Here is a 23,325-nt window from a genome sequence, read left to right on the forward strand (position 1 = left end):
TAACAAATGACCACAAATTTAGTGGCTTAAAGCAATACCAACTGATTCACTCACCGTTTGGGAGGTCAGAGGTGTACAATGGGGCAGCAGAGTGGTGTTCCTTGTGGAGGCACTGACAGGGATTCCATTTCTTCTTTTCCAGCTTCTAAAGGCTGCCTGTGTTCCTTGGCTTGTGGTCTCACATCACTGCTGGCTTCTAACATCTCCTCTCCTCTGACTCCGGTCCTCCCGTGTCCTTCTTATAAAGACCCCCATTAGGGGCGCCTGGGTGGCGCAGTCGGTTGAGCGGCCGACTTCGGCCAGGTCACGATCTCGCGGTCCGTGAGTTCGAGCCCCGCATCAGGCTCTGGGCGGATGGCTCAGAGCCTGGAGCCTGTTTCCGATTCTGTGTCTCCCTCTCTCTCTGCCCCTCCCCCGTTCATGCTCTGTCTCTCTCTGTCCCCCCAAAAAAATAAATAAATAAACGTTAAAAAAAAAATTTAAAAAAATAAAAATAAAAAAAATAAAGACCCCCATGATTCTATTGAGCCAGCCCGGCAATCCAGGATGATTTCCCAGTCTCAAAACCTTTAACTTAATCATACCTTCAAAGCCCTTTTTGTGGGGTGTCTGGCTGGCTCAGTCGGTAGAGCATGTGACACTTAATCTCAGGGTTGTGAGCTCCACGTTGAGCATAGAGATTCCTTTAAAAAAAAAAAAGCTCCTTTTGCTCTCTAAGGTAATATATTCACAAGTTCAGGGGGTTGCAATGTGGATATCTTTGGGGACTGTTATCGTACCCATAGAAACACAGAAGTTGCCCCCAAATAACTTGCTGATGAAATTATTAAATCCTGTGGACCCAATCCAGACACCTCCATTCATTCATTCATTCATTCATTCCATAAATAGCTACAGAGCACCTCCTACATGCTCTGGGCAGAGAGCTAACAACAAGACAGATGACGTCTCTACCTTCGTGGATGCACATTCTACCTGGGGAAGAGGAGACAATAAGCAAAGAAACTCGTGTGAAAACAGACCTTTCCTTTATTTTATTTTATTTTTTTTTAATTTTTTTTCAACGTTTTTATTTATTTTTGGGACAGAGAGAGACAGAGCATGAACGGGGGAGGGGCAGAGAGAGAGGGAGACACAGAATCGGAAACAGGCTCCAGGCTCCGAGCCATCAGCCCAGAGCCCGACGCGGGGCTCGAACCCACGGACCGCGAGATCGTGACCTGGCTGAAGTCGGACGCTTAACCGACTGCGCCACCCAGGCGCCCCCAGACCTTTCCTTTAAAAAGGTGAAGCCTAATTTTTCTCCTCTTGAGTGTGGGCTGGACTTAGTCATTCACTTCTAAAGCAACTATATGCAAATCAAGGGAAAGCTGCCTTTTGTCTGGAACTTGACCAAATGTCATTCACCATTGCAAAGCCATAGCACCACCATTTATGTCAACCACAGTCAAGTCTCCAAGACAGCACCCTTGATCAGTCTGGATGGAAGACACCTTGAAGACAAGGTCATAAAAACTACTGCAGCTTTCTATGCCTGTTCCCTCTTTTTTTCTCTTGGATCACTCTCTGGGGAAAGTGAGGTACCATGTCACAAGCACATTCAAGCAGCTCCATGGTGAGGTGACTACCCGAGGCCTGTAGCCAACAGCCATGTGAGTGAACATCTTGGAAGCAGCAACTCCAGCCCCAGTCAAGCCTTCGGATGACTGCAATCCCAACTGACAGCTTGACTTCAATCTCATGGGAGCTCCCGAGCCAGAACTACCCAAGCTGCTCTCAAATTCCACAGAAACTGTGAGATAATAAAGGTTTGATTTCGAGCCACTGAGTATTCACATAATTTGTTATGCAGCAATAGATAACTAATATACAGATAAATAAACACCTCCATTGCAAATTAAGTTTAGTGTGATAAAGAAAATAAACCAAGATGGTGTGGAATTCAATGGTGAAGGCAGGCATGATATGACAGGGAGGTTGGTGAAAACCTCCCTTGTGGGTGACTGTGAGCTGAGAGTGGATTGATGGGAAGGTGTCAGCCAGATGTGCTTTCCAACCCCAACAGACACCACACTCCCTTTATTATAACCACAAAGCCTCTGTTAACTCTTCTGAAATGAAATTCATAGATAACAGAATCTTTCTACATGCATAATTTTTTTTAACGTTTATTTATTATTGAGAGACAGAGAGAGACAGAGCATGAGCATGGGAGGGACAGAGAGAGGAAATAATACAGAATTCTAAGCAGGCTTCAGGCTCTGAGCTGTCAGCACAGAGCCCGACGCAGGGCTCAAACCCACAAACCACGAGATCATGACCTGAGCCAAAGTCGGATGCTCAACCGACTGAGCCACCTAGGTGCCCCATGCATAATTTTTTTTAAAGGTAATAAAAAACAAAGACAAAACAAAAGGAAAGTAATGTACAATCCACAAACTTTATTTCAACATATAAGTGCTCAGGCACAATTACACTAAGAGATATAATGAAGCAGTCAGATACTGGAACCTAAAAGTAGAATCCTGTGGATCACGACAACTGCAGATTGATCAGGGGTGCTATTGTGGCAATGCAAATACCAGGGCTGGTGTAAATGGTACTAATGTGGTTTTGAAACAGAGAACAACCAGACAGAATGCAGTTTTCTCTGGAATTACTATAATAGTTACATTCTTAGAAAATTCAAATGTATATTAAGCCTATGAAAAACGCTTGTGTTTATATGTTAAGCAGATGTACGTTCTAGGTTCAGATGGCTACTAATAGGTTTTTCACCTCCAAGAATGTGTACTCCAGCCATGCGGGACTCTGCAGGATGGTCCAGCTCTCTGTAGAAGGTTATCAAGCAGTCCTGCTCCCCTATCATGACAATAGAACTTCAAAATGTCCCTAGGGTTGGTACTGGCCTCAGTGAGAGGCACTGATTGGGAGGAACAGAGGTGCATAAGCCAAGCCCTTAAGGGGAACAGAAAGGAATCCAGAGTGGCTGGAGAGTCCCAAGGAGGAAGAAGGGAAGAGAGAAGTGAGGGCTGAGAAGTCGGCCACAGTGAGATACTTAGAGTCAATTCCAAGGGCAACTGGGAGTCATTGTAGGTTTTATAGCAAGGAAATGACTTGGCCTGACCTTGTTGCGGGGGGGGGGGGGGGGGGGGACTCCAAACATCTGTTACTCCTTGGATCATACTGCATTTTTTGAGAATGTCATACATCCATTCGTTCACGTATTCATTCAACATATAAGGATTGAGAGGTGTCTCAGTGATGCATTGCTGTGTAACAAGCAACCCCCAAATATAGTGGCATAACATAACAATAATGTGTTGCTTTCTGCTCTTCTGTGGGTTGGCTGGGCCGTTCTGCTGGTCTCACAAGGGTTACTCAACCTGCTGTATTTGGCTGGCGAGTTGGCTGGGGGCTGGGCTTAGCTGGGAGTTCTGGGATGACTGGGCCTCTCCCTCCATGTGCTCTTCCTTCAGGATGGTCCTGAGCACCTGAAGCCTCCGGATGCACAGGACAGGCTCACTTCCACCACATTCTGTTAGTCAAGGCAAGGCAAATCAAGGGGGTGGGGAAACAAACAGCACTGCCCGCCGAGAAGAGCTGCAAAGTTGCATTACAGTAATGGAATTTATGGCCACGGAACATTCTACTTGGCTCTGGACCAGACCCTGGGGAGAATGCTGCCCCTTTGTGGCCTACACCTACACCCTAGTCTGACAACACGCAAGTCAACAAGTGCAAAAGGCCAGAAGGTGTTGTGAAAAACATCAAATAGGGAGACAAGGGGCTCCTGTGCATGAAACTGTCAGGGAGGACCTCCTGAGATGTTTGAGCATTTGAGCATGCCTGCATGAGAAGTTTCCGTGGTTTCCAAGAAAGACGCCCTCCTTGCATGAGCACACAGTTGCCTTGTGGGATACAGGCGGTATGAAAGGAAGGGCTCGGGGGACATCACCAGTGGTGTTGTGATGTCACTGGCAGTAGGATAGAATACAAGGGGCCCCGGGGGCCAGAATTTGTCTTCTTACACTCACTTGTAGGCTGTGTGACACTGGTGATCTCTGTTTCTTCCCCTGTCAGACACCCCGCCCTGTGCACAGCACTGTGAAGAACCACAGACTGACGAACGTGGACAGGCACACTCCAAAGGGAGGTGCACAGAGGTGGCACTGGTCACACAGCTCACTGAACTGGATGGCCAGGCACGCAGAGCAGTGACGGTAAAGTTGGGTGCAAGGTGTGTGTCTCGCCAACAGGCATGGAGAAATCCTGTGTCTGGAGAGTGTCCATGACTCCCCCTTCCCACTCTCTGCCTTCCTTTCACCTCCCCTTTCCCTCCACCCCTTCCTTTCCTCTCTCACCTGCCCTTATCTTCTCTCCTTCTCCTCTCTTTTCCCCTGAACTCTCCTCTTCCTACCTCGTCTCTCCCCTCACCCCTTCACCTCCAATCGACCCTCTACCTGTCCTCCTTCTCACCTTTCTCCTTTGTCCCTCCCGGGCCCTCTGGCCTTTCACCCACTCCCATTCTCCTCCCCCACCTTCTTTTCTTCCTTCCTCCACCCTCGCCCCTCCCCTCCTCACCCGCCGGACCCCGCCCCCAGCCGCAGGCCCCGCCCCGCCGGGGTCACGGGGTCGACGGACGCTCGGCGGCCGTAGCGGCCCCGTCAGTCACGTGGTCACGTGACGCGCTCCAACATGGCGGCGCCGTGGGGCCGCGGCGTCGCTTCCTGACGGGGCGGCGCGGACGGACGCGGCCGGTGGTGGCCGGGACGCCGGGCCCGCAGCGTCGCTCGCCCGCTTGTTCGCACCGCCCGCCCGCGGGGCTGCCAGCCCCCGCCGGGCCGGGGCCATGCAGGAGAGCCAGACCAAGAGCATGTTCGTGTCTCGGGCCCTGGAGAAGATCCTAGCCGACAAGGAGGTGAAGCGGCCCCAGCACTCCCAGCTGCGCAGGGCCTGCCAGGTGGCGCTCGGTGGGTGAGCCGCCCCGGCCCGGCCCCGCGCCGGCCTCCCCACGCCGGCCGTTACCCCGCCCGGCCTCCTGGTTTCCACCTCCCCCGACCTCGAATCCCACCCTCCCGACCCCCTTATTATAGCCCGGGGAAACTGATGTCCAGGCAGCTCGGGACTGGCCCAAGGTCACCTAGCAAGTTAGTGACAGCCAGCGCTAGCTATCCAGCCTCCTAGCCCCGGGCTCTTGCCACGACTCCTTGCCGTCCTGTTTCCTGGTTCCTCCCCTCACCAACCTCAGGAGCGGTAGTCCTTGCCCCAAGTTTTCTCTTTACCTGCGTTCTGCTGGTTAGGGTTCCCCCATGTGAGCAGAGCAAGTGCTTTGCTCACCTGCCTTAGGGAAACCCCTGACATTTGTTTTGGAAGTCCTGGATTGGAGAATGTTTTCCCTTTCATTTGGGGATCTCCCATAACTCCGTCATGTCCTGCACCTCTTAGGTAGGTGCAAGAGATCCGCCCGTTGCGGGCAGTCCACTGAAATAGATGTTCTTTGAGGGCAAAAAGGCTCGTCTGTTTTATGCACTGCTGGATTCCCTGCGTCTGCAGCTCTGCCTGGCACATAGTAGGTGCTGATTGAATGGACCCACGGATTATGGAAAGAGGGAGAGGACTCTCACTCATAGCTAGTTAAAACCTTGGTAGTTGATTACAGCATCGACATCCTGTCTTTTAATCATTGAAATATTTACCAAGTGGCCACTGTCTACTAGGTGCTGTGATGGGCACTACAAGACAGACAAGATACTTGCCTTTGTGGGGCTTATACTCTAAAAGGGGAAACTAAAATTACTGAGACATTTTTGAGTACTGATAAATACTTTTGTGAAAGTAAAAGAGCAAGATAAGATAAAAAAAAGGGGGGGGGCCTGCGGACTGGTTTTGATAGGGTGTCAGGAAAGTAATCCTTTCTGAGGAGGGGACATTTGAGCTGAGTACTGAAAGGCAAGAAGTGTCCACCATGTGGAGTTTCAGGAGAAGAGTTCTGGGTGTTGAGGATCAATACATTTGACCAGAGCTAGCTTCAAGCTAATTCATGACCCCCGTGCCTTTGGTTTGACATCTGTAAAAAGACCTGTTTTTTCCCTAACAAATCGAGTAAATGGAAAGTTTGATTTTCTGTTAGGGAGTTTGTAGTTGCCGTCACTTTTCTCGCTACGTTTGGTGTAAGGGACAGAGCCGAGATTCTTCTCTTGGGGCCTAGGAACGAGCTTGTGAACTTTGCACTTGTCGAGGAGAAGGTCTTTGGCTTTATCTGATTCTCGGAAGGGTCTGAGACTCCCTCAGGGGTCAGGAACTATTGATTGAGAGGTTGTAGTTGCTTAGATAATCTGGAAACAGATACTAGTCCTGTGAAATCCAGGATCAATTGGAGGAATTTACTGAGATTTAGATTTGTAAAGCTTTTCTATTCAGAAAACCAAGGCTAACTGTTGGATACTGTTTTATCAGGAATGCAGGATAAACACCTCAAAGCAGTTTGTTAGGCAAAAGCCCAATAGTTAGAACTCCATTTTGAAATCTGCCTGGAGTCTCTCCTGTCAATATTACTTTAAGAGTATTGTCGCAGAAATTTAAAGATAACTATTTGGCAGAAAAATTTTTCATTCCTCATTTTCACCAAGTTGTTTATCACAATTTTGCAACCTACTTCTAAAATTGCATTATGGGTCATAAAGGGTCATAACATCGAGAGCTTTTTAGATGTTTTTGGATCATATCTTTATTCAGAAGTTGTGGAATGCACGTTCAATGTTTTAGTAGTGGATTGTAAGAAATACCTCATATAAGAAGTAATTTGACCATAGGTTAAATGAATAGCAAGCAAATGGACATGGTGGCTCATCATTGTCATCAAATTGGGTCATAGGAACTAATATAAGGGAACCTGTGCACAGTGTTGAGTCAAAGTGGCCATTTTTTTAAAGAGAGTAATTGTGTCATTGCTGTTGAATAGAAATGACTGCTTTTATTTGTAAACAGTAGAAAACCTATAGCAAAGTACATGGTGATTGATACTTCACTCTGCATCTCCAGGCATAGTCTTGTGCCCAGAAACAAGCCTGTGTGTGAGCTTGTGTATAAGAAGTTTTGTAACGTGGCCAGCGTTTTAGAGATTACCACGTATAGATTATCGTTAATTTTGATAAGAGGAACTGTAAATGACCACCCAAAGTTGAAGTGCTTAGATGATGGAGCGCACTTACAGGAAGCAGCTGTGATAGGATTCGTCTGTTGTAGTGTATTGGGGGAGGGGATCAGGGCTGCAGGGACTGCATAGTAGGGAGGTTAGGAGTGTGTTCTCTGGACTCAAGACTGCCGGGGTTCAAGTCGCTTGCCTTCCGCTTCTTATCTTTGTGATCTTGGACAGGTATTATACCTTCTTCATTGGGTTATTGTAAGGATGAAGTTAGTTGACATATGCAAAGAACTTGGCACATAGTGGATGCTCTTGGTTTTGCTCTTGGTTTTTTGTTGTTGTTGTTGTTGTTGTTGTTGTTGTTTTGACATTTATACATCTTTGAGAGACAGAGATAGAGCATGAGCAGGGAAGGGGCAGAGAGAGGGAGACACAGAATCCGAAGCAGGCTCCAGGCTCTGAGTTGTCAGCACAGAGCCCGACGCGGGGCTGGAACCCACAAACCGCGAGAGCATGACCTGAGCCGAAGTCGGACACTCAACCGACTGAGCCACCCAGGCACCCCTCTTGTTTTTTGTTATTAGCTTAAGCTGTAACAGACCACAGACACTGAGGGCTCTAGCCTGATGTTCTTAACCTGCATTGGTTCCTCGTTCAGGAATGACTTATTGCTCTATTTGGTTTGTTGCTGCAGTAAATAAGAATGTAATTACACGACCGGGAGGCTGTGTTTATCACAGTGTTAACATGCTAAAGCTCAATGAAGACAGGGGTTGTCCCTTGTAACAGCAGTGATGATCAGGATGGAACAGGTTTGGAGTAATCTCAGTGATTTATCTGCACTAAATGCCAAATGCATAGGTAGGTATAGAGGTAGGTATAGACTACCCAGTTAGGGGATTTTGTCCTGCCAGCCTTTATCTGGAGTATCAAAATAGCCTGTAAGAGTATTCATCACCCCAAGGATTTTGTTGGTCTTTACCTTGTTAATGAAGCTCTGATGTGTATTAATAATCTTGAACCCTTCAGCCTTCTTGTTGGGGTACACACATACATTCCTAAACCTCCCTTTCATAAGTGTCTTAAGGGCCATTTTCTGTCATGATCTCTCTTTACATTACTGAGTTATAAATTATAAATTCTAGAGTTTGGAGACTTGACAGGATGATCTGGGTGTTTTTAAATTGAGTATGGAAAAATTTGTCTGGAAATCTGGAAAACGTTAACTGAGTTCTAACAGTACTCTTCTCATCTATATATGATAAGAGATGCATTATCTTACTTCGTAACAATCCACACAGAGTGCTAAGAGCTGAGTGCTCTGTAATTATTTGGTGTCATTCTTAGTCATTATCAAGAGAACATAAAAAGAATAACAAACATATCTGTATGGCTTTCATATGAAATAGAGTGATTTCTTTTTTTAAATAGACTTTTTTTTTAGAGCAGTTTTAGGTCCACAGCAAAGTTGCACAGAAGGTACAGAGAATTCTCATCTGCTCCCTGACCCCACACATGTGCTGCATCTCCCGTTAGCGACATGCCTCACCAGAGTGGAACGTTTATTACTATGATGACGCTACGCTGACGCATCATTATCACCCAATTGAGTAACGTCTTAAAATCACATGTTATGTAATAACTATTGGTATCTACCATGTACTAAGCATTTCTGTGTTCCAGGCACCGTGCCATGTGCTCTGCAGCAGTTTACTTCTTAACTGTTATTATCCTCATTGAGGCCCAGAGAAGTTGGCCCGCATACCTCAACCAGGAAGCAGTGGAGCCAGGATGGAATACTGGCAGGCTGGCTCCAGAGCCCAGGACCTTAACCGTTACCGTCACGCTTGTGTTGCTTCTCCGTAGGAGAGTTATTGTATGTAGAATACTCAGTGGAGTCTTTAAGCGGTAATTGCACTGCAGTAAAGTTTTGAAGTTTCATTAAGTAAAAGCATTTGGTAAGTAGAGAGAGACCATATTTTCTATAGTTGAATTTTGATATATTTGAAAGCCTGTCGTCGCAATGATGACAGCTTTCTTCCCCTGCAGCTTTTTGCTGCATGTATCTTGGGTTTACTTTAGTTTAGGAACTAAGGGGAAGAAAGAAATGAGGGTAAAGAGCCGATGGCCCATAAGCTTCACTTGAGTGATGAAGCTTTCTGATTTATGACCTCTCTCTTCATCAGCGGTAAAGCGCCTTTGATGAATTCTGGAGGTGTGACACGTAGCCGGTGTCCGTCTTTGGGTACCGCGGGCAAAGGGAAGCCGAGGCCCACATCTGCACAGCCAGGCGGGAGACATACGGAACACACGTGCCCTGGCCTGACACACAAATCGTAAACTCCAGCTTTAGATCTGCCACTCCGCTTGATATATGGGACTGAGAGGCGTGCGGGTCATTGGTGATCTTAGCTTGAGCTGTTTTGGTGGCACAATGAAGGAGAAAACCAGAATGGAACGGGCGAAGCATGAGTGGGAGGTGAGGAAATAGCGAGCACAGACAACTGTTTTCCAAAGTTTGGCTGTGGCGTGAAGGAGAGGCAGGAGATGTGGATCCTGGGAGGGTTTTTCTCCTTATTATTTTAAAGTAGAAAAAACTCGAACGGGTTTAAATGTCCTTGGGAAGAAGCCAGTTAAGGGAGTATGCTCATAAATCTTAGTTGTATATTAATGTGCAAAAAAAAAAGTCAACATTTACACGTCCATATGATAAAGTGAACTGCTTTGTCCTCCATATGATGTTGTTGTTATTCTAATTTTGATGTGTTCAAAATAACTGTTCTCACCACTAGGAAGAACCTAAGTGCAAAATTTGAAAAATATGAAAACCATCTCTAAATTGTCACAGCAAATTAAGGCTTCCTGGTGAAATACAAAATAAACCCTTTAATTTTGGCAAATTCTGGTGTTTGGATGAGACATTTTGCTTGCACGTGGTGCAGATTTTTTGATTTTGAGAAATACCAGGACTCAGGACCCTAACAGATTAGTTTTTGTTGAAAAGCTTTATGATGATTCTTCAGGAAGCGGTCACCTGCCTAGAAGCAGCATCTAAAAGTTGGATTTTGATTACTGAAAATTGTTTGTTTATTGGATTAGCAGAAAATTCACTGAGAGCTGAGTTGGAAACTTTGCTTCTTGATTAGTTCTGTGATGCTGGGTTGATAATTTAGCTTCTTTGAGTCTCAGTTTCCTGAAATGCTAAAGGTGATAATACCTTTGTCCCGGGATTATTGTGAAGGTTAAGTGACCCAGTGTAGTAAAGTCTGGTGCCTAACAGATAACCTGTTAAAATTTAGAGGCTCTTGGGGCGCCTGGGTGGCGCAGTCAGTTAAGCGTCCGACTTCAGCCAGGTCACTATCTCGCGGTCCGTGAGTTCGAGCCCCGCGTCGGGCTCTGGGCTGATGGCTCAGAGCCTGGAGCCTGCTTCCGATTCTGTGTCTCCCTCTCTCTCTGCCCCTCGCCCGTTCATGCTCTGTCTCTCTCTGTCCCAAAAATAAATAAACGTTGAAAAAAAAAAATTTAGAGGCTCTGGTGTTAACCATATTTAAAGGAGAAGAAACTGAATGCTTGCTCTTTTCTGCCTCCCATATTAGTTGGTTTGTGGACGTTTTTCTGGTCTCTGACATTTCGATGCCGGTGAAGCAAGCCGTTGGATGAATTTAGAGCTCTGTCCTGTACGTGTAAGTCTCAGGGGAGAGTCTGTAAGCAGTGCTGGGGGAAACAGTAAGACTATTCTTTATGGAAAAGAGCAGACTTGTGAAAATGTGTACTTAATCAGCAAGTACATGGAGTTTCCTATATAAATAGCTCAGAACTGTATTTAGTCCTCACCAATTTCCCCAGGCTTAGGGGGCCTGCCAGGAAAATACTTGACTTTCTTTCCAGCAAGGTTATCTTAGAAAACCTTGACTCATTCCTGGAGTCTTCCTAAAGGAGCTTCTTTCAGTTTACTGTCTTGGTTGTAAATAAGTCTTTTGCTGCTTTTTTTTTTTTTTTTTTATTAAAGGTATTTTGTTAAGTTTTATAGATTTGTGGGGAGAACAGCCTTCTTGTGCCATTAAATTCTTAAATTTTTCCTCAGTCCCAGGGAGCGGTTAGTGCATATTTTGCTCTTTATATGGTCCTTTTGTCTGTTGACTAAACAAGGGTGACATTCACTGAGAAGATATTTATTTGGGTGTCACATTTGGTGTCATGATGCAGGGGAAACAAACAAGGACCCTCTTCTCATGGAGTTTGCAGTTAATGGGGAAGAAGTGCATTATTCAAATGCTCACATCCTCTGAATCAACGTTAAAAAAAAAAAAAAAAAAAGTTAACCTAAAAAGTCCTATGAAGGAGAGAAACCTGGTCCTGCAGGGGAGTGAGCAAAGTTGTGAGGGAAAATTTCCCTGAGGAAGTCTTGAGATTTGAATGATAAATAAGAATTAAGTGGGTGGGCGGGGCACCTGCCTGGCTCGTTCAGTAGAGTGACTCTTGATCTTGGGAATGTGAGTTTGAGCCCCATGTTGGGTGTGGAGATTCCTTAAAGATAAAAGCTTAAAAAAAATTAAATAGGTTAGGGTGACAGGTGTTTTGGCAGGATGTGGGAATAGTATGTACAAAGGTCCTGTGGCAGGGAGGAGTACAACTGTTAAACTAAAAAGTCGATCGACAGTTATCTCAAAATAGAAAAAAATGTGATCACTTAATTAAAAAAGAGAGAGAGAGAAACTGAAAGAGGCCACTGTGTGGTGGGAGCATGGTAAATGAAAGGGGAGAGTGTTTGAGAATAAGGTGGGAGGGGTGGCCAGGGCCCTGCCATGCAGGACCGCAAGGTTTTCATGGTGAGGAGTCTGATTTTCCAAGCAAAAGCAGTGAGACAACACTGAAGAGTAGTAAACGGGGGAGAAGGTGCCATGATGACCAGGTTTGTGTTTTGGAAAGATCACTTGGACTTGGACTGTTGTGTTCAGAACATTTTAGAGGAGGACCAGAGGGATTGCTCAGGGACAGTGAGGAGGCAGTTCCTGTCACCCGGGTGAGAGATGTTGGTTCCTGGCCTCAGTGGTGAGGACAGAAGCCAAGCAAAGCGAGTGTATTCCCCACTTGTCCAGAAGGTGAATGAGAACATTGGATAAGGAAGAGGCTGGCTGTTAAGTTTCTGACTCACCCGACTGAATGGATGGTGGTGCCGTTCCATAAGGTGGGAGTGTGGGGGTAGGAGGTTGATCTGACTTGGGACTTGATGTGTTGAGGCTCACCTGCCTTCGAGCATCCAGTTAGGTGGAGCAGGCAGCAGGTGGACATATGAGCCTGTTGTTCCTGAGACAGACCTGGGCCGGAAGTCATGATGTGGGAGTCAGGAGAGCCTAGGTGGGAACCGAAGGTGTCGGTGAGAGTGAGGTGGCCTAGGGAGAGAGCGTACAGAGAACGAGAGCCTGAGGTCGGGCTAGGCAGAGGACGCAGCCTGCAAAGGCCATAGAGAGGAGTTGGGGCAAGAAGCAGAGGGCAGATGAGAATGTGTGCCTAGGAAGATAGAAGCAGAGAACATTTCAAGGAGGGTGAGGTCGGTAAGGTCAAACGCCGCAGGGAGGTCGGGTTAGATGGAGAGTGGCAAAATGCCCATCAGATCAAGAAACATGTGGGTCATTGGTGACCTTAGTTTGGGCTGCTTTGGTGGTACGGTCGGTGAAGGTGAAAGCCAGACTGGAGTGGGCTGGGCGGGGGTAGGAGGTGAGGAAATAGGCAGTGAGCATGGGCAGCTCTTTCCCCAAATTTGGCTCTGGTGTGAAGGGGAGGAGGGAGGTGTGGATCCCGGAAGGTGTTTTTTGTCTTATCTTTTCTTTATTTAAAGGTTTAAACTTGGGAAGGATCCAGCTGAGCGAGAGGTTAAATAATGCAGGATAGAGAAAGGACAGCTTATTCATTCAACAAATACCGAGTGCCTCCTCTCTGCCTAGGAATTGACCAGAAGAGACAAAAGTCTCAGTTATCGTAGTTTATATTCTCCTGGGGAAGACAGAAAGCAAATGAACTGATAAATAATATGTCAAGGGCGGGAAGTACTGTGAAGCAAGATGAGAAAAGTAAACCAGGGTGAAGTGGAAAAGTGAAGCAGGTGAGGAAATAGAGAATGACAAGGAGGGGCAGAGGTGGCAGTTTGGGTGGTGAGGGAAGGTGACATGGGAAGGGGGAACTGAAGGAAGTGAGGGAGTGAGCCCTGCGGATATCTGGGGGAGGGAGGGCATTCCAGGCAGCAGGACTAGCAATTGCAAAGTCCCTCAAACTGGACCGAGCAGGCTGGGGGTGGGGGCAGCGGAGTGTCTAGAAGGTGAGATCAGAGGGATGGCAGGGGGCCAGATCTTACAGAGGCTTGGAGGCCAAGGTCAAGATTTTGGATTTTACTCAGGGTGAGATGCGAAGCCAGTGGAAAGTTTTGAGCAAAGGAGCAGATGTAATCTGATTTCCATCGTAAGGGTTATGGATAATCTGTTTTGAGCAAATGTGATCTCATTTACATTTTAAGGGAATCCCTCTGGCTGCTGTGGGAGGAAAGGGTGGGAGCTGGAGCAGCGTGGATGGCAGTGGTGGTGGCCCAGCACCGTGAGAAGTAATCAGGTTCCAGGCAGAACGGAGAGCCTGCAGAGGCAGGTAGGGATGCGAGATTACGGAGGTGGAGGGATTGGACCCTGTCCTCTGGCAGGAAAGAGAGAAATTCTGGGTACAGAACCAGCTACGTTCTCTAACGGGAAGCTGAGTCAGTCTCCTTGTGGCGGCTTCTAATCTCTGGATGAAATAGGAGGCCACTTCATGGGTAATGAGTAAAGAGGAGGACCGGTTGGTGGTTAGTTAGGAGGGGAGGTGGGGTGTTTGAGAAGAGCGGAGAAAGGAGCAGTAGTTTAGGGAAGGTAGAGGAGATGGGCTCACCCGGCATTATTTAGGGCTCCATTTATGGTTGGCGATTATGACTCTCTAGCCCTGCCAACTTGCCCCACTGTCAGAGGTCTGGTTGCTAGGTGGAGACAGGTCAGAAGGAGATGGTAGTATATATAATCTCAGTTTGGGATTTTGCCAGAAGTTAAAGACTAAAGGTCAGAGAGAGTCATGACTGTTACCACCTACCATTCTGATAGCAGTCCTGCTAATGGGACCCATCCTGGGAACTGAAGAAAGGGGAAAGCTAATGCTGGCCTTGTCAAGATCTGACAGGCCAAAGAAGGGCCCTGCTGGTCAGCTGGAAGGAAAGAAGACTGAGGGCATGGGTCAGGAAGGAGCTGGAAGTCCACCATTCCATATAGGGACAAGATTCAGAGTGTGACCAGCCTCACCAGGCTGGCTTGGAGTGGGGGAAGAGGGCCTTGGAGGAGAAGTTGCACGAGTTGGGGGCAGCCTTGGTTTGCATAGGAGGCAGGGGTGTGTGTGGCAGGTCAGATGTGTGGGGAGAGTTGAAGATTTGCAGGGACTTTTGGGGTCTCTGGGTGAGTTGACCAGTGATAGGATCATTGAGGTTGATGTGGGTCGTTTTTGGACTCAGCCTGGGAGTGGAGTAGAGGCTTGTGCCAAAGTCACTGATGAATGGGGGGGCGGGGGGAGGGTGGTCCTGACCCTAGGGGTTGGTAGATGGCAGCCATGCCCAGAAAGGATTTCCTAGGAAGAGTGTGGTTTTTCAGCTGAAGCTGCCCCACCCCACTCAGGTCTTCCTCCTCTCCAGCCTGTTCATTTATGGCTGCTAATTGCCCGGTTGGCTGCTGGGAACGCCTGTTGAAATGTGGAGCAATAAACCAGAGCAGGTGTGTCCTACCATATGCTCCTCTTCCTCCTCCTGTGTCTCATCATTGAGGGCTTCTGGAGTATTGGCTCTGGAGCAGACAGCCTGGGTATGATGCAGTAGCACTTGGTGGCTGTGATGGTGGACAGGTGACTTCGGCCGTGTGCCCAGATTCCTCACCTGTGTAACAGCTACGGGATAAGAGTGCTCTTGGCTTCCTGGGTGTTGGTGAGGACCGAATCGGCACCTGCCCCTCATTTTCTTTTTTCCCTTGTCTCTGCTTGGTTCCACTGATAGCACTAGAGGTTTTGCGCGATTTCTGACTCCTCTTTTAAGAAAAAAGCAAGAGAACTGTCATTTGGTTGACCACCTGCTGTAGGCCGGACCCTGCCTTAGCCCTTAATCTGACAATACCTCTCTCATGGGCTTGTCAAGAGAATCACCTGCACCCAAAGGCCTGGTTACAGTCTGTGGGGCAGAGGGGGCTGCTTTTCATCATCCCCATTTTTTAAAGTTGGCAGTCAAGAGTCAGAAAGGCCTGCTAACCCAGCTGGCCTCGTTCAGCTAATAGATGTCCATGCGAGGACTTGAACCCAGTTCTTGCTGAATCTCAAACGAATTTCCTGTCTTCCACCACACCAGGCCGTGCCAAGCTATCTGTGAGGCCCCCTGCCACACACCTTTCCCCTGTTTCTTTTTCTGCCTCTGTTTAATGGGAAGAACATACCCTATTATCCAGATCTATCCAGAAGCCAACTGTTAGGGCAGGCCATATGAAACTGCTACATTCGGCCGTTCCCAGCCTACAGAAGTGGCGCGTTCCTGTGGTTCTGATACTTCACCTTCCCCCATGGACTCCATCCTGGTCCAGGCCCCTGTTACTGCTCGCCTGGATTAGTAACAGTAGCCCCTTGATTGGAGTCCCTGCTTCTGTCCTGGCCACCCTCCTCTTTATACTCAAAACAGCCGCCAGATTGATCTGTCAGAACATAGGTAGGTCAGCTCAGGCTGCCTCCTGGCCCCCCCCCCCCCCGGGGCTTTCCATCATCATCGGGACCCCAGCTGTGCCCAATGAAGAGGTTTTTTTCATAATTTTTCTTCTTTAAGAATGGTGTAGAGGGGTGCCTGGGTGGCGCAGTCGGTTAAGCGTCCGACTTCAGCCAGGTCACGATCTCGCAGTCCGTGAGTTCGAGCCCCGCGTCGGGCTCTGGGCTGATGGCTCGGAGCCTGGAGCCTGTTTCCGATTCTGTGTCTCCCTCTCTCTCTGCCCCTCCCCCTTTCATGCTCTGTCTCTCTCTGTCCCAAAAATAAATAAACGTTGAAAAAAAAATTATAAAAAAAAAAAAAGAATGGTGTAGAGAGTGCAACAATGCCTGATTCTTGTGGGAATACTTAAGCATAAAGTGAGAAACTGAAGAAAATCTGCAGACATACGATTTGTGACCTTGGTGTCTTGGCCTTTGGCAATAGCTGTCACCAGTAGTGTCCTCTGTCCTGCTCACTGTGGAGGGCTGTGCTCTTCACTCACTGCCACAGGTCACTCTGGCCCGTGTTCAGTTCTTTTGGAAAACCAGGGCGTACCGTCTTGGTGGCTCTGCCACAGCAGGCCAGGAAAGGAGATCGAGAGAGTCCAGAGCCGGGGTTCAGCCTCCCGAGGCCGGATGGGGCTCAGAGCGGTCCAAACACTGGTGCTTCGAACTACGGTCGCAGTAATCACAGTCTGCGTTAGTGATAGCAAAGCCAACATTTATATTCTGCATTTATAGCTTACAGGGAAATTCTGGGTGCTTATTTGGGAGTCACCCTCGTACCCAAGGGTTATGAACAAGGGCCTTAATTTTCTGGGTTCAAGTTCCAGCCCTACCGCTTACTAGCCTGTAATGTCTCTGAGTCTTGTGTTTTCATCTGTAAAATTTAGTGGAGTTGGGCCTTGAACCCTGGTCCTCAGGCTCCTTATGTGCCTTTTGGCTGAGAAGCATTTTAGCTGGTGTAAAATTTGGATGTTTTGTCTTCATAGTGCTGGCCATAGTCCTTAAAAGCCACTTTTGTCCCCAGCAGTTGTTAACTTCTCTGCAGCCAGTGAAGTACCTTTTCCTTGATTTTTCCTGATCGGTAAAGCAAAGGTTGCAAACTAGGTTTTTTTTGAGCATAATACTTTTAAAAATAATTGAGGTTGCTTTGGATTACAGTCAAACTTTCACTTAAAATCCGGGTTTTGACCTCTGGAAAAATCAAAACAGCTGGCACCTCTGGGCTCCACTGGGACTGAGGCCCTGTGGGATGTGGAGGGGTCCCCCCTTCCCCTGATGTCTTAAGCCCACCCGTGCCTCTCCTTGATGTCCACTGCCTGGCCTCCGCAGGCCTTTGAGTGTTGCACTTGAGTTCATTACCCTTGATGCGTCAGTGACTGAGTAGCTGCATTCCTGGTGATTGCCTCATCCATTAGTGAGTGAGTTGGCACCAGTGATACTCCAAAACAGATTATTTTGGAGCTCAGAGGCCAGCCCAGACTCTAGTGAAGGCTTAATTGCTTCAGATATATTTAACATCTAGACACTAACAAGGTAACCGCGAACAGAAGGAGACCTTACGTTTGAGTTTGAGGAGCGGTGTGCCTCTGGCATGTCACACGGTGACACCAAGGACCAAGAAAGCCTTGACGTTATGGGTACAGATTTCTGCCAGCTGAAAGCTTGGCTACCAGTGTCCTGGGCTGGATGGGTCTCCTGAGCCACTCCCACAGCCCGGAGGCCTCCACTAGAGGAAGCCACAGCTACGTCCTTAGTGGATTCTTGTGCCAAAAGGGAATGCCACAGAGCTCTCTGTAACAGACCCTGTGTGTCACAGCCCCGATGGTCCATGAGCAAAATGCTTGCTAACGATCATCTGGGTGTTTCTCCCCCGTTGTCTGATGTGTGCAGTAAGAAGACATTGGAAGATTGCTTCAGGGTTAGAAATTGCCACCTCTAGTGAATCTGGTTGTTGAGTTTTCACTTCCTAGTTCAGTCTAGGATAATAGTTGTCCAAGAAAAAGAAATCTGTAATTTCCAGAGCTGTGTTGCTGGGATAACTAATGCTGTATCCAGACCACTGGTTCTCAACAGACTGGATAAAGAAGACTGCTCTTGGAGATTATCTGAGTACACAGCAGGCTTACTTCAGTGGCCTGGTTTGATAATATGTTGAGCCTGTGAAGCCTAATGTGCAGGAATACTTTTGACCAAGAGAATGGGGGAGAATTCTCTCCATATTTAGATGGGGTGTTCTGTTGCCTCAAGGGCACAGAACCTTGTTCTCCTGGAAATGAGACTATCCGAGATTGTGATTTGTGAATAATGACGCTTTATTTCTGGAACCCTGTGAGGTTGTATAACCTCCATGGTAAAGATTTTTTATAAGTTCATAAAAATTTTTATATACCTTGGCACAACAATATGAATGTACTTAATACACTGAACTGTGTATTTTAAAATGGTTAAGATGGTAAGTTTTGTGTTTGCCACAATTAAAAAAAACTTCTATGTAAAAATAACGAAGTATATATGCTTATAGAAAATGTGAAAAAAATAAAAAATAGTCATTCTACTAACACAGCTTTCTGTTATATTTGTTGCCAATCTCCTATACATATTTTTGCACAGTTGAAATGTTGATAGTATTACCATATTGTTGTGGTAGCTATCCTTAACATGCATTTTGCACAACAGGGAAATAGCTAGAACATTGCGCTATGGGCCGGAATGCTTGGATTCCAATTCTAGTTCCCCAGTTCCTGATATCTAACAGGGGGCAAGTTACCTAACCTTTCTGTGCCTTGGTTTCTCATCGAAATCAGTGATTCTCACCTGGGCAGTTTTGCCCCAGGGGACAGTTGGCAACGTCTGGAGACATTTTTGGTTTTGCAGACCGCAGAGGGCTGCTACTGGTATCCCACTGGTAGAAGCCAGGGATACTGCCGAACGTTCTGCAGTGCGTAGGACAGCCCCATAATGGATTAGCTTCTCCCAGATGTCAGTAGTGTCTTGGTTGAGGAGGCGTGCTGTAGATAAGATGGAGATAAATACTACCTGCCTTATCGGGTTGTTTTGAGGGTTAAGTAAATTAAAAGTATGTAAAGTACTTAGAGCAATGCCTAGCACAACATGGCTGCTGTGCACGTGTTAGCTATTGTTATTGTTACCGTAATCACTTTTTATTACTTCATATCAGCATTTCATTCTTAAAATTCTGATAAACATTCTTTTTAATATTTTCCAAATCTTTCAGTAAAGTTTTCTTTTACATAATTATTGCATTCTCTTAACGTGCCCTTCTTTTTTCCCCACAGATGAAATTAAAGCAGAAATAGAAAAGCAGAGGTAAGCTCTTCTCCTGGCTGAAATGCAGTATTAAGGGAGTAGGTAGTGGCCACGGGAACCCCTCTCTGTGCGTGTTTTCTCATATTGTATTATGGACAGCGCATGCTCTCCTAGCACAGTGCCGGGCACAGGGCCCGACTCTGTGTGTGTTTGAACAGATGCTAGGTTAGCAGGTTACCGACTCGGTAACTGCATATTTGCAGGAAAGGGTAAGGAAGATCAGGTTAATGCTGCTGTCCCTTTTCTTGACAGACGAGGCAAAGCCCTTGCTTGCCCTCTATGTCCGGCTTCTTTAGGCAGGAGGACAGCTTGTCCCGGAAGTGGCTGTGCCTCGTCTCCATGGTCAAGAAGCCAGTTCGTCGCGTTTCAAAACTACAGCCCCGACATAGCTGATGCCGGGATTCAGTCCAGGACGCTGTCGACATAGCCTACCAGTCAGAGACCTTGCTCTCTGCATGTGGCCCTATGGTCTTTTGTCCTAATGCATGTGTTTTGGTTTTCAGTTGTCTGGCCCCGCAGAGGCAGTTTGCAGGCACTTCCAGTCAAGCGATTACAAGTGGGATGGGCAGTTAGAGTGAGGTGTAGAAAAGCAGACTTTTTTCCATTTCCCCTCTCCGCCCTCTCCTTCTTCCCTAGGCGTGGCGCTGCTGCACCCCCGAAGGCAAACTTCATCGAAGCCGACAAGTATTTCCTTCCGTTTGAGCTAGCTTGCCAGTCCAAGTCCCCCCGGGTGGTCAGCACATCCCTCGACTGCTTGCAGGTACCACGTTTAAACTTGATGGTGTCAGGAGGGTTGTCTCCAAGCCACAGGGGGGTCCTTTCACAGGGCAGTGAGGAAAGGAGCCATCCAGTGTATTCTTTATGGAGGTCTCATGAGGGAGGGAAAAGTAAGAGGTCTGATCTGACCTCAGCTAAAGAAGAATGTGTTTCCCTAGAAATGTTGTGTTGTACTCTCTTATGTGCGGTTTTCTAACTGAAACCTTTAGGATTCGTTGGAAGAGTTGGTATACGTGGGCACGTGGTATTTTTACGCCACCTCTTTCTTGATGGCATTAAAATTCATAATATCCAGTAGAGAAATATAAGCAATATTCATCATTTGTGGTAATATTCCATAAAGTCCCTATGAATCCTGAATAAGCAAATGCTGAACCATGGTTCCCACAGGAAATACAGAGTAAGGTTCCTGTGAGCCTCTGGCCTCAACATGTTCATCAACGGATTAATACATAAATCAGTACATAAGTTTGTTCTTGGTGTGTTTCTGTTTAAAGACACCTTATTTAATAGATGTTACTGATTCATTATCATCACACTCACGGTCAAAGCACTATAACACATGCCTGAACAAAGCTTATCTCCACGTGTAATTTCTCTGTAAGGCACATCATTGCGTTCTCGCTCTTAGGAACGATAGACGGCACTTCAGCAATGTGTTTGGGGCCATCTTTTTTTTTTTTTTAATTTAGTTATTTTTTTTATTTTTTAGGTTTATTTATTTCAGAGGCAGAGAGAGACAGAGCACGAGTGGGGGAGGGGCAGAGAGAGAGGGAGACACAGAATCCGAAGCAGGCTCCAGGCTCTGAGCTGTCAGCACCGAGCCCGACGCGGGGCTCGAACTCACGAGCTGTGAGATCATGACCTGAGCCGAAGTTGGTCGCTCAACTGACTGAGCCACCCAGGCGCCCCTTGGGGGCCATCTTAAACGTCAAAAAAATCGGGACACCTGGGTGGCTCAGTCGGTTGGGGGTCCGACTTCAGCTTAGGTCATGATCTCTCAGTCTGTGAGTTCGAGCCCTGCCTCGGGCTCTGTGCTGTCGGCTCAGAGCCTGGAGCCTGCTTTGGATTCTGTGTCTCCCTCTCTCTCTGCCCCTCCCCCACTCATGCTCTGTCTCTATCCAAAAAAATGAATAAACGTTAAAAAAATGTTTTTAATGTCAAAAAAAAGCAACAAAATGAACCGAAATATAAAAAACATGGCATGAAATAGGCCACAGAAAAAGACCCTGTTTATAGTAAAAGAGCTGAAACGAGAAGACAGAGTGTCTCTGTGTTTGACCTCGGCTGGGAATGTGTGCATCAGGTGATTCAGTTTTCTCCTCGCTTTGCATGTGTCCGCAGATGACTATAAAAGTACCACAAGTATTGATTTGGGGCTTACAAATAAATTTTAGTGAGTGGGTACATTTGCAAACACAGGATCTGGGAATGATGAGGATCGACTGTATTAGAGCCACAGTGACCTTGTTATAAATTACCTTTGCTTAATGAAGAAACAGGAACAGAGAAGTTAAGGTAACTTGTCCGATAATACGTAGCGTGAAAGAAACAGGACTACAACTACGGTTTCTTAATTCTTCCTGGTCCAGCATTCTTGTATTTTTTCTTAAGATCTACTCTTGAGGTTTGTGGTTACCTCACTTTGATTCTTAACCCCAGCAAGCAACCAGCATCAATGAAAAAAGCTTGATAAATTAAAAAATGATGGTCAGAAGCCCACAGTTTACCAGGACTTTCTAGAGCAGGGATAGTGAACAGATTCTGTAATTGCCCAGAAGCTGTGTTGAAAAGCTATCTGAAGCTTCATCTGGGTTTCTTGAGAAAGGACTGTGATCGATTGGTTCTGTCTGCTGTGGCACAGGACTGCCAAGTGGCAGTGGGCATGCCACGTTTTTTGGCATCGGTGGTCTAATATTTACTCTATCAGTCTCGCTTCTTTGATATGTCTGTGCTTGAAAGTTGGTGAAAGTTTCTTCATGGAAGCAGTTCTTCCAAATGAAAAGCCATTTTTCTCGTTCAACCAGATTCTGTACAGATTGTCCTATGTGAAACATACTGTGAGCCCAGAATTCTTAAATGGCAGACCCAAGTCCTGCTTCTATCCTGAAATATTTGTGGCTGTGAAATTTTCTGAGGAAATTTGGCATAAGTTTAACTTTAGTTGTTTCCTTCTCATGTTATGGTTTAGTTCTGAAGCTGGTGCTGAGAGTTCACATGACTGATGTGTAAAGAATGGTGTCTAACGCATGTTGAGGTCTCAGCCAGTGCTGGGCCTTGTGCAGAGTGCTGCATCAACTCTGTCCACAGCATCGTGTCTGATCTTCCCAGCACCCCTCTGGTCACTTAACTCTCATCCTCATTTCAGAATGGAGGAAACGGAGGCTTAAAGAATAAAGTGACCACCCTACAGAGCTCCTGTGCCCAGAAAGTGGTGGGATTGAGTGGGCATCTAGGACTCTCCCCACCCTGTCTGAATTCTTAACCAGGGGTCCTTAAGTTGCAACTGTGAGCTAAATCTGGCCTGCTACCTGCTTTTGTAAATAAAATTTTATTGGAACACGGCTGCCTGAATCCACTCAGGCTGCTCTAACAGAACACCACGGACTGGGTGGCTTAAGATGGAGGCACTTACTTCCCTCAGTTCTGGAGGCTGGGCAGTGCAAGATCAGGGTGCCAGCTGATTCAGTTCCTGGTAGGAGCCCTCTTCCTGGTTTGTAGACAGCCGAGTTCTCACAAGACAGAGAGGGCACATTAGATCTCTGGTCTCTTCTTATAGGGCACTAATCCCACGAAGGACCCCACCTTCCTGATCTTACCTAAACCTAATCACCTCCCAGAGGCTCTTCCTCCTGATACCATCTCACTGGGGGTAGGGCTTCAACATAGGAACAGGGGATCACAAACATTTAGTCCACAGCAGCAACTGTACCCATTGTTAATGTATTACCTCTGGCTGCTTGCCCACTACTATGGCTGAGTTGAGTTGTTGGAACAGATCACATGACTTGCAAAGCCTAGAAATTTGCTTCTTTACAGAAAAAGGTTGCTGACCACCCCTCTTAACTATTACCCTGTGGTTTGGCATCTTTGATTAAAAATATGCTGTTTATGATTTATGTTCTATATTTTCCTAGAAATAGTCTGTTTGTAGAACTCTGGAACGGAAACACTGACATCCTGCTCTACTTTAGGCCACAGTCCTGGCTCGAGTTGTAGATTTAAGAGTGTCTTGAGACCTATGACATATGGTTTGCTCTTCTTCTACTCCCCACCCCACCGCCCCCCCC

At 46.9% G+C, this 23,325-nt stretch overlaps 1 protein-coding gene across 1 annotated transcript in view; it reads left to right on the forward strand.

Annotated features, from left to right (window-relative positions):
• The first annotated feature begins 4,695 nt into the window (after nt 1-4,695).
• The window catches only part of ARFGEF2 (ARF guanine nucleotide exchange factor 2), a 104,962-nt gene continuing 86,332 nt past the window's right edge, over nt 4,696-23,325 (forward strand). The window contains exons 1-3 of the mRNA XM_040459809.1: nt 4,696-4,973; nt 19,228-19,258; nt 19,895-20,018. Of these exons, the coding sequence (XP_040315743.1) occupies nt 4,853-4,973; nt 19,228-19,258; nt 19,895-20,018 (276 nt within the window). The 5' untranslated portion in view covers nt 4,696-4,852. The remainder of the gene's footprint in view (nt 4,974-19,227; nt 19,259-19,894; nt 20,019-23,325) is intronic.

This window comes from Herpailurus yagouaroundi, unplaced genomic scaffold (assembly GCF_014898765.1).
Source record: "Herpailurus yagouaroundi ecotype Mexico unplaced genomic scaffold, PumYag 246, whole genome shotgun sequence".
Taxonomy (NCBI): Eukaryota; Metazoa; Chordata; class Mammalia; order Carnivora; family Felidae; genus Herpailurus; species Herpailurus yagouaroundi.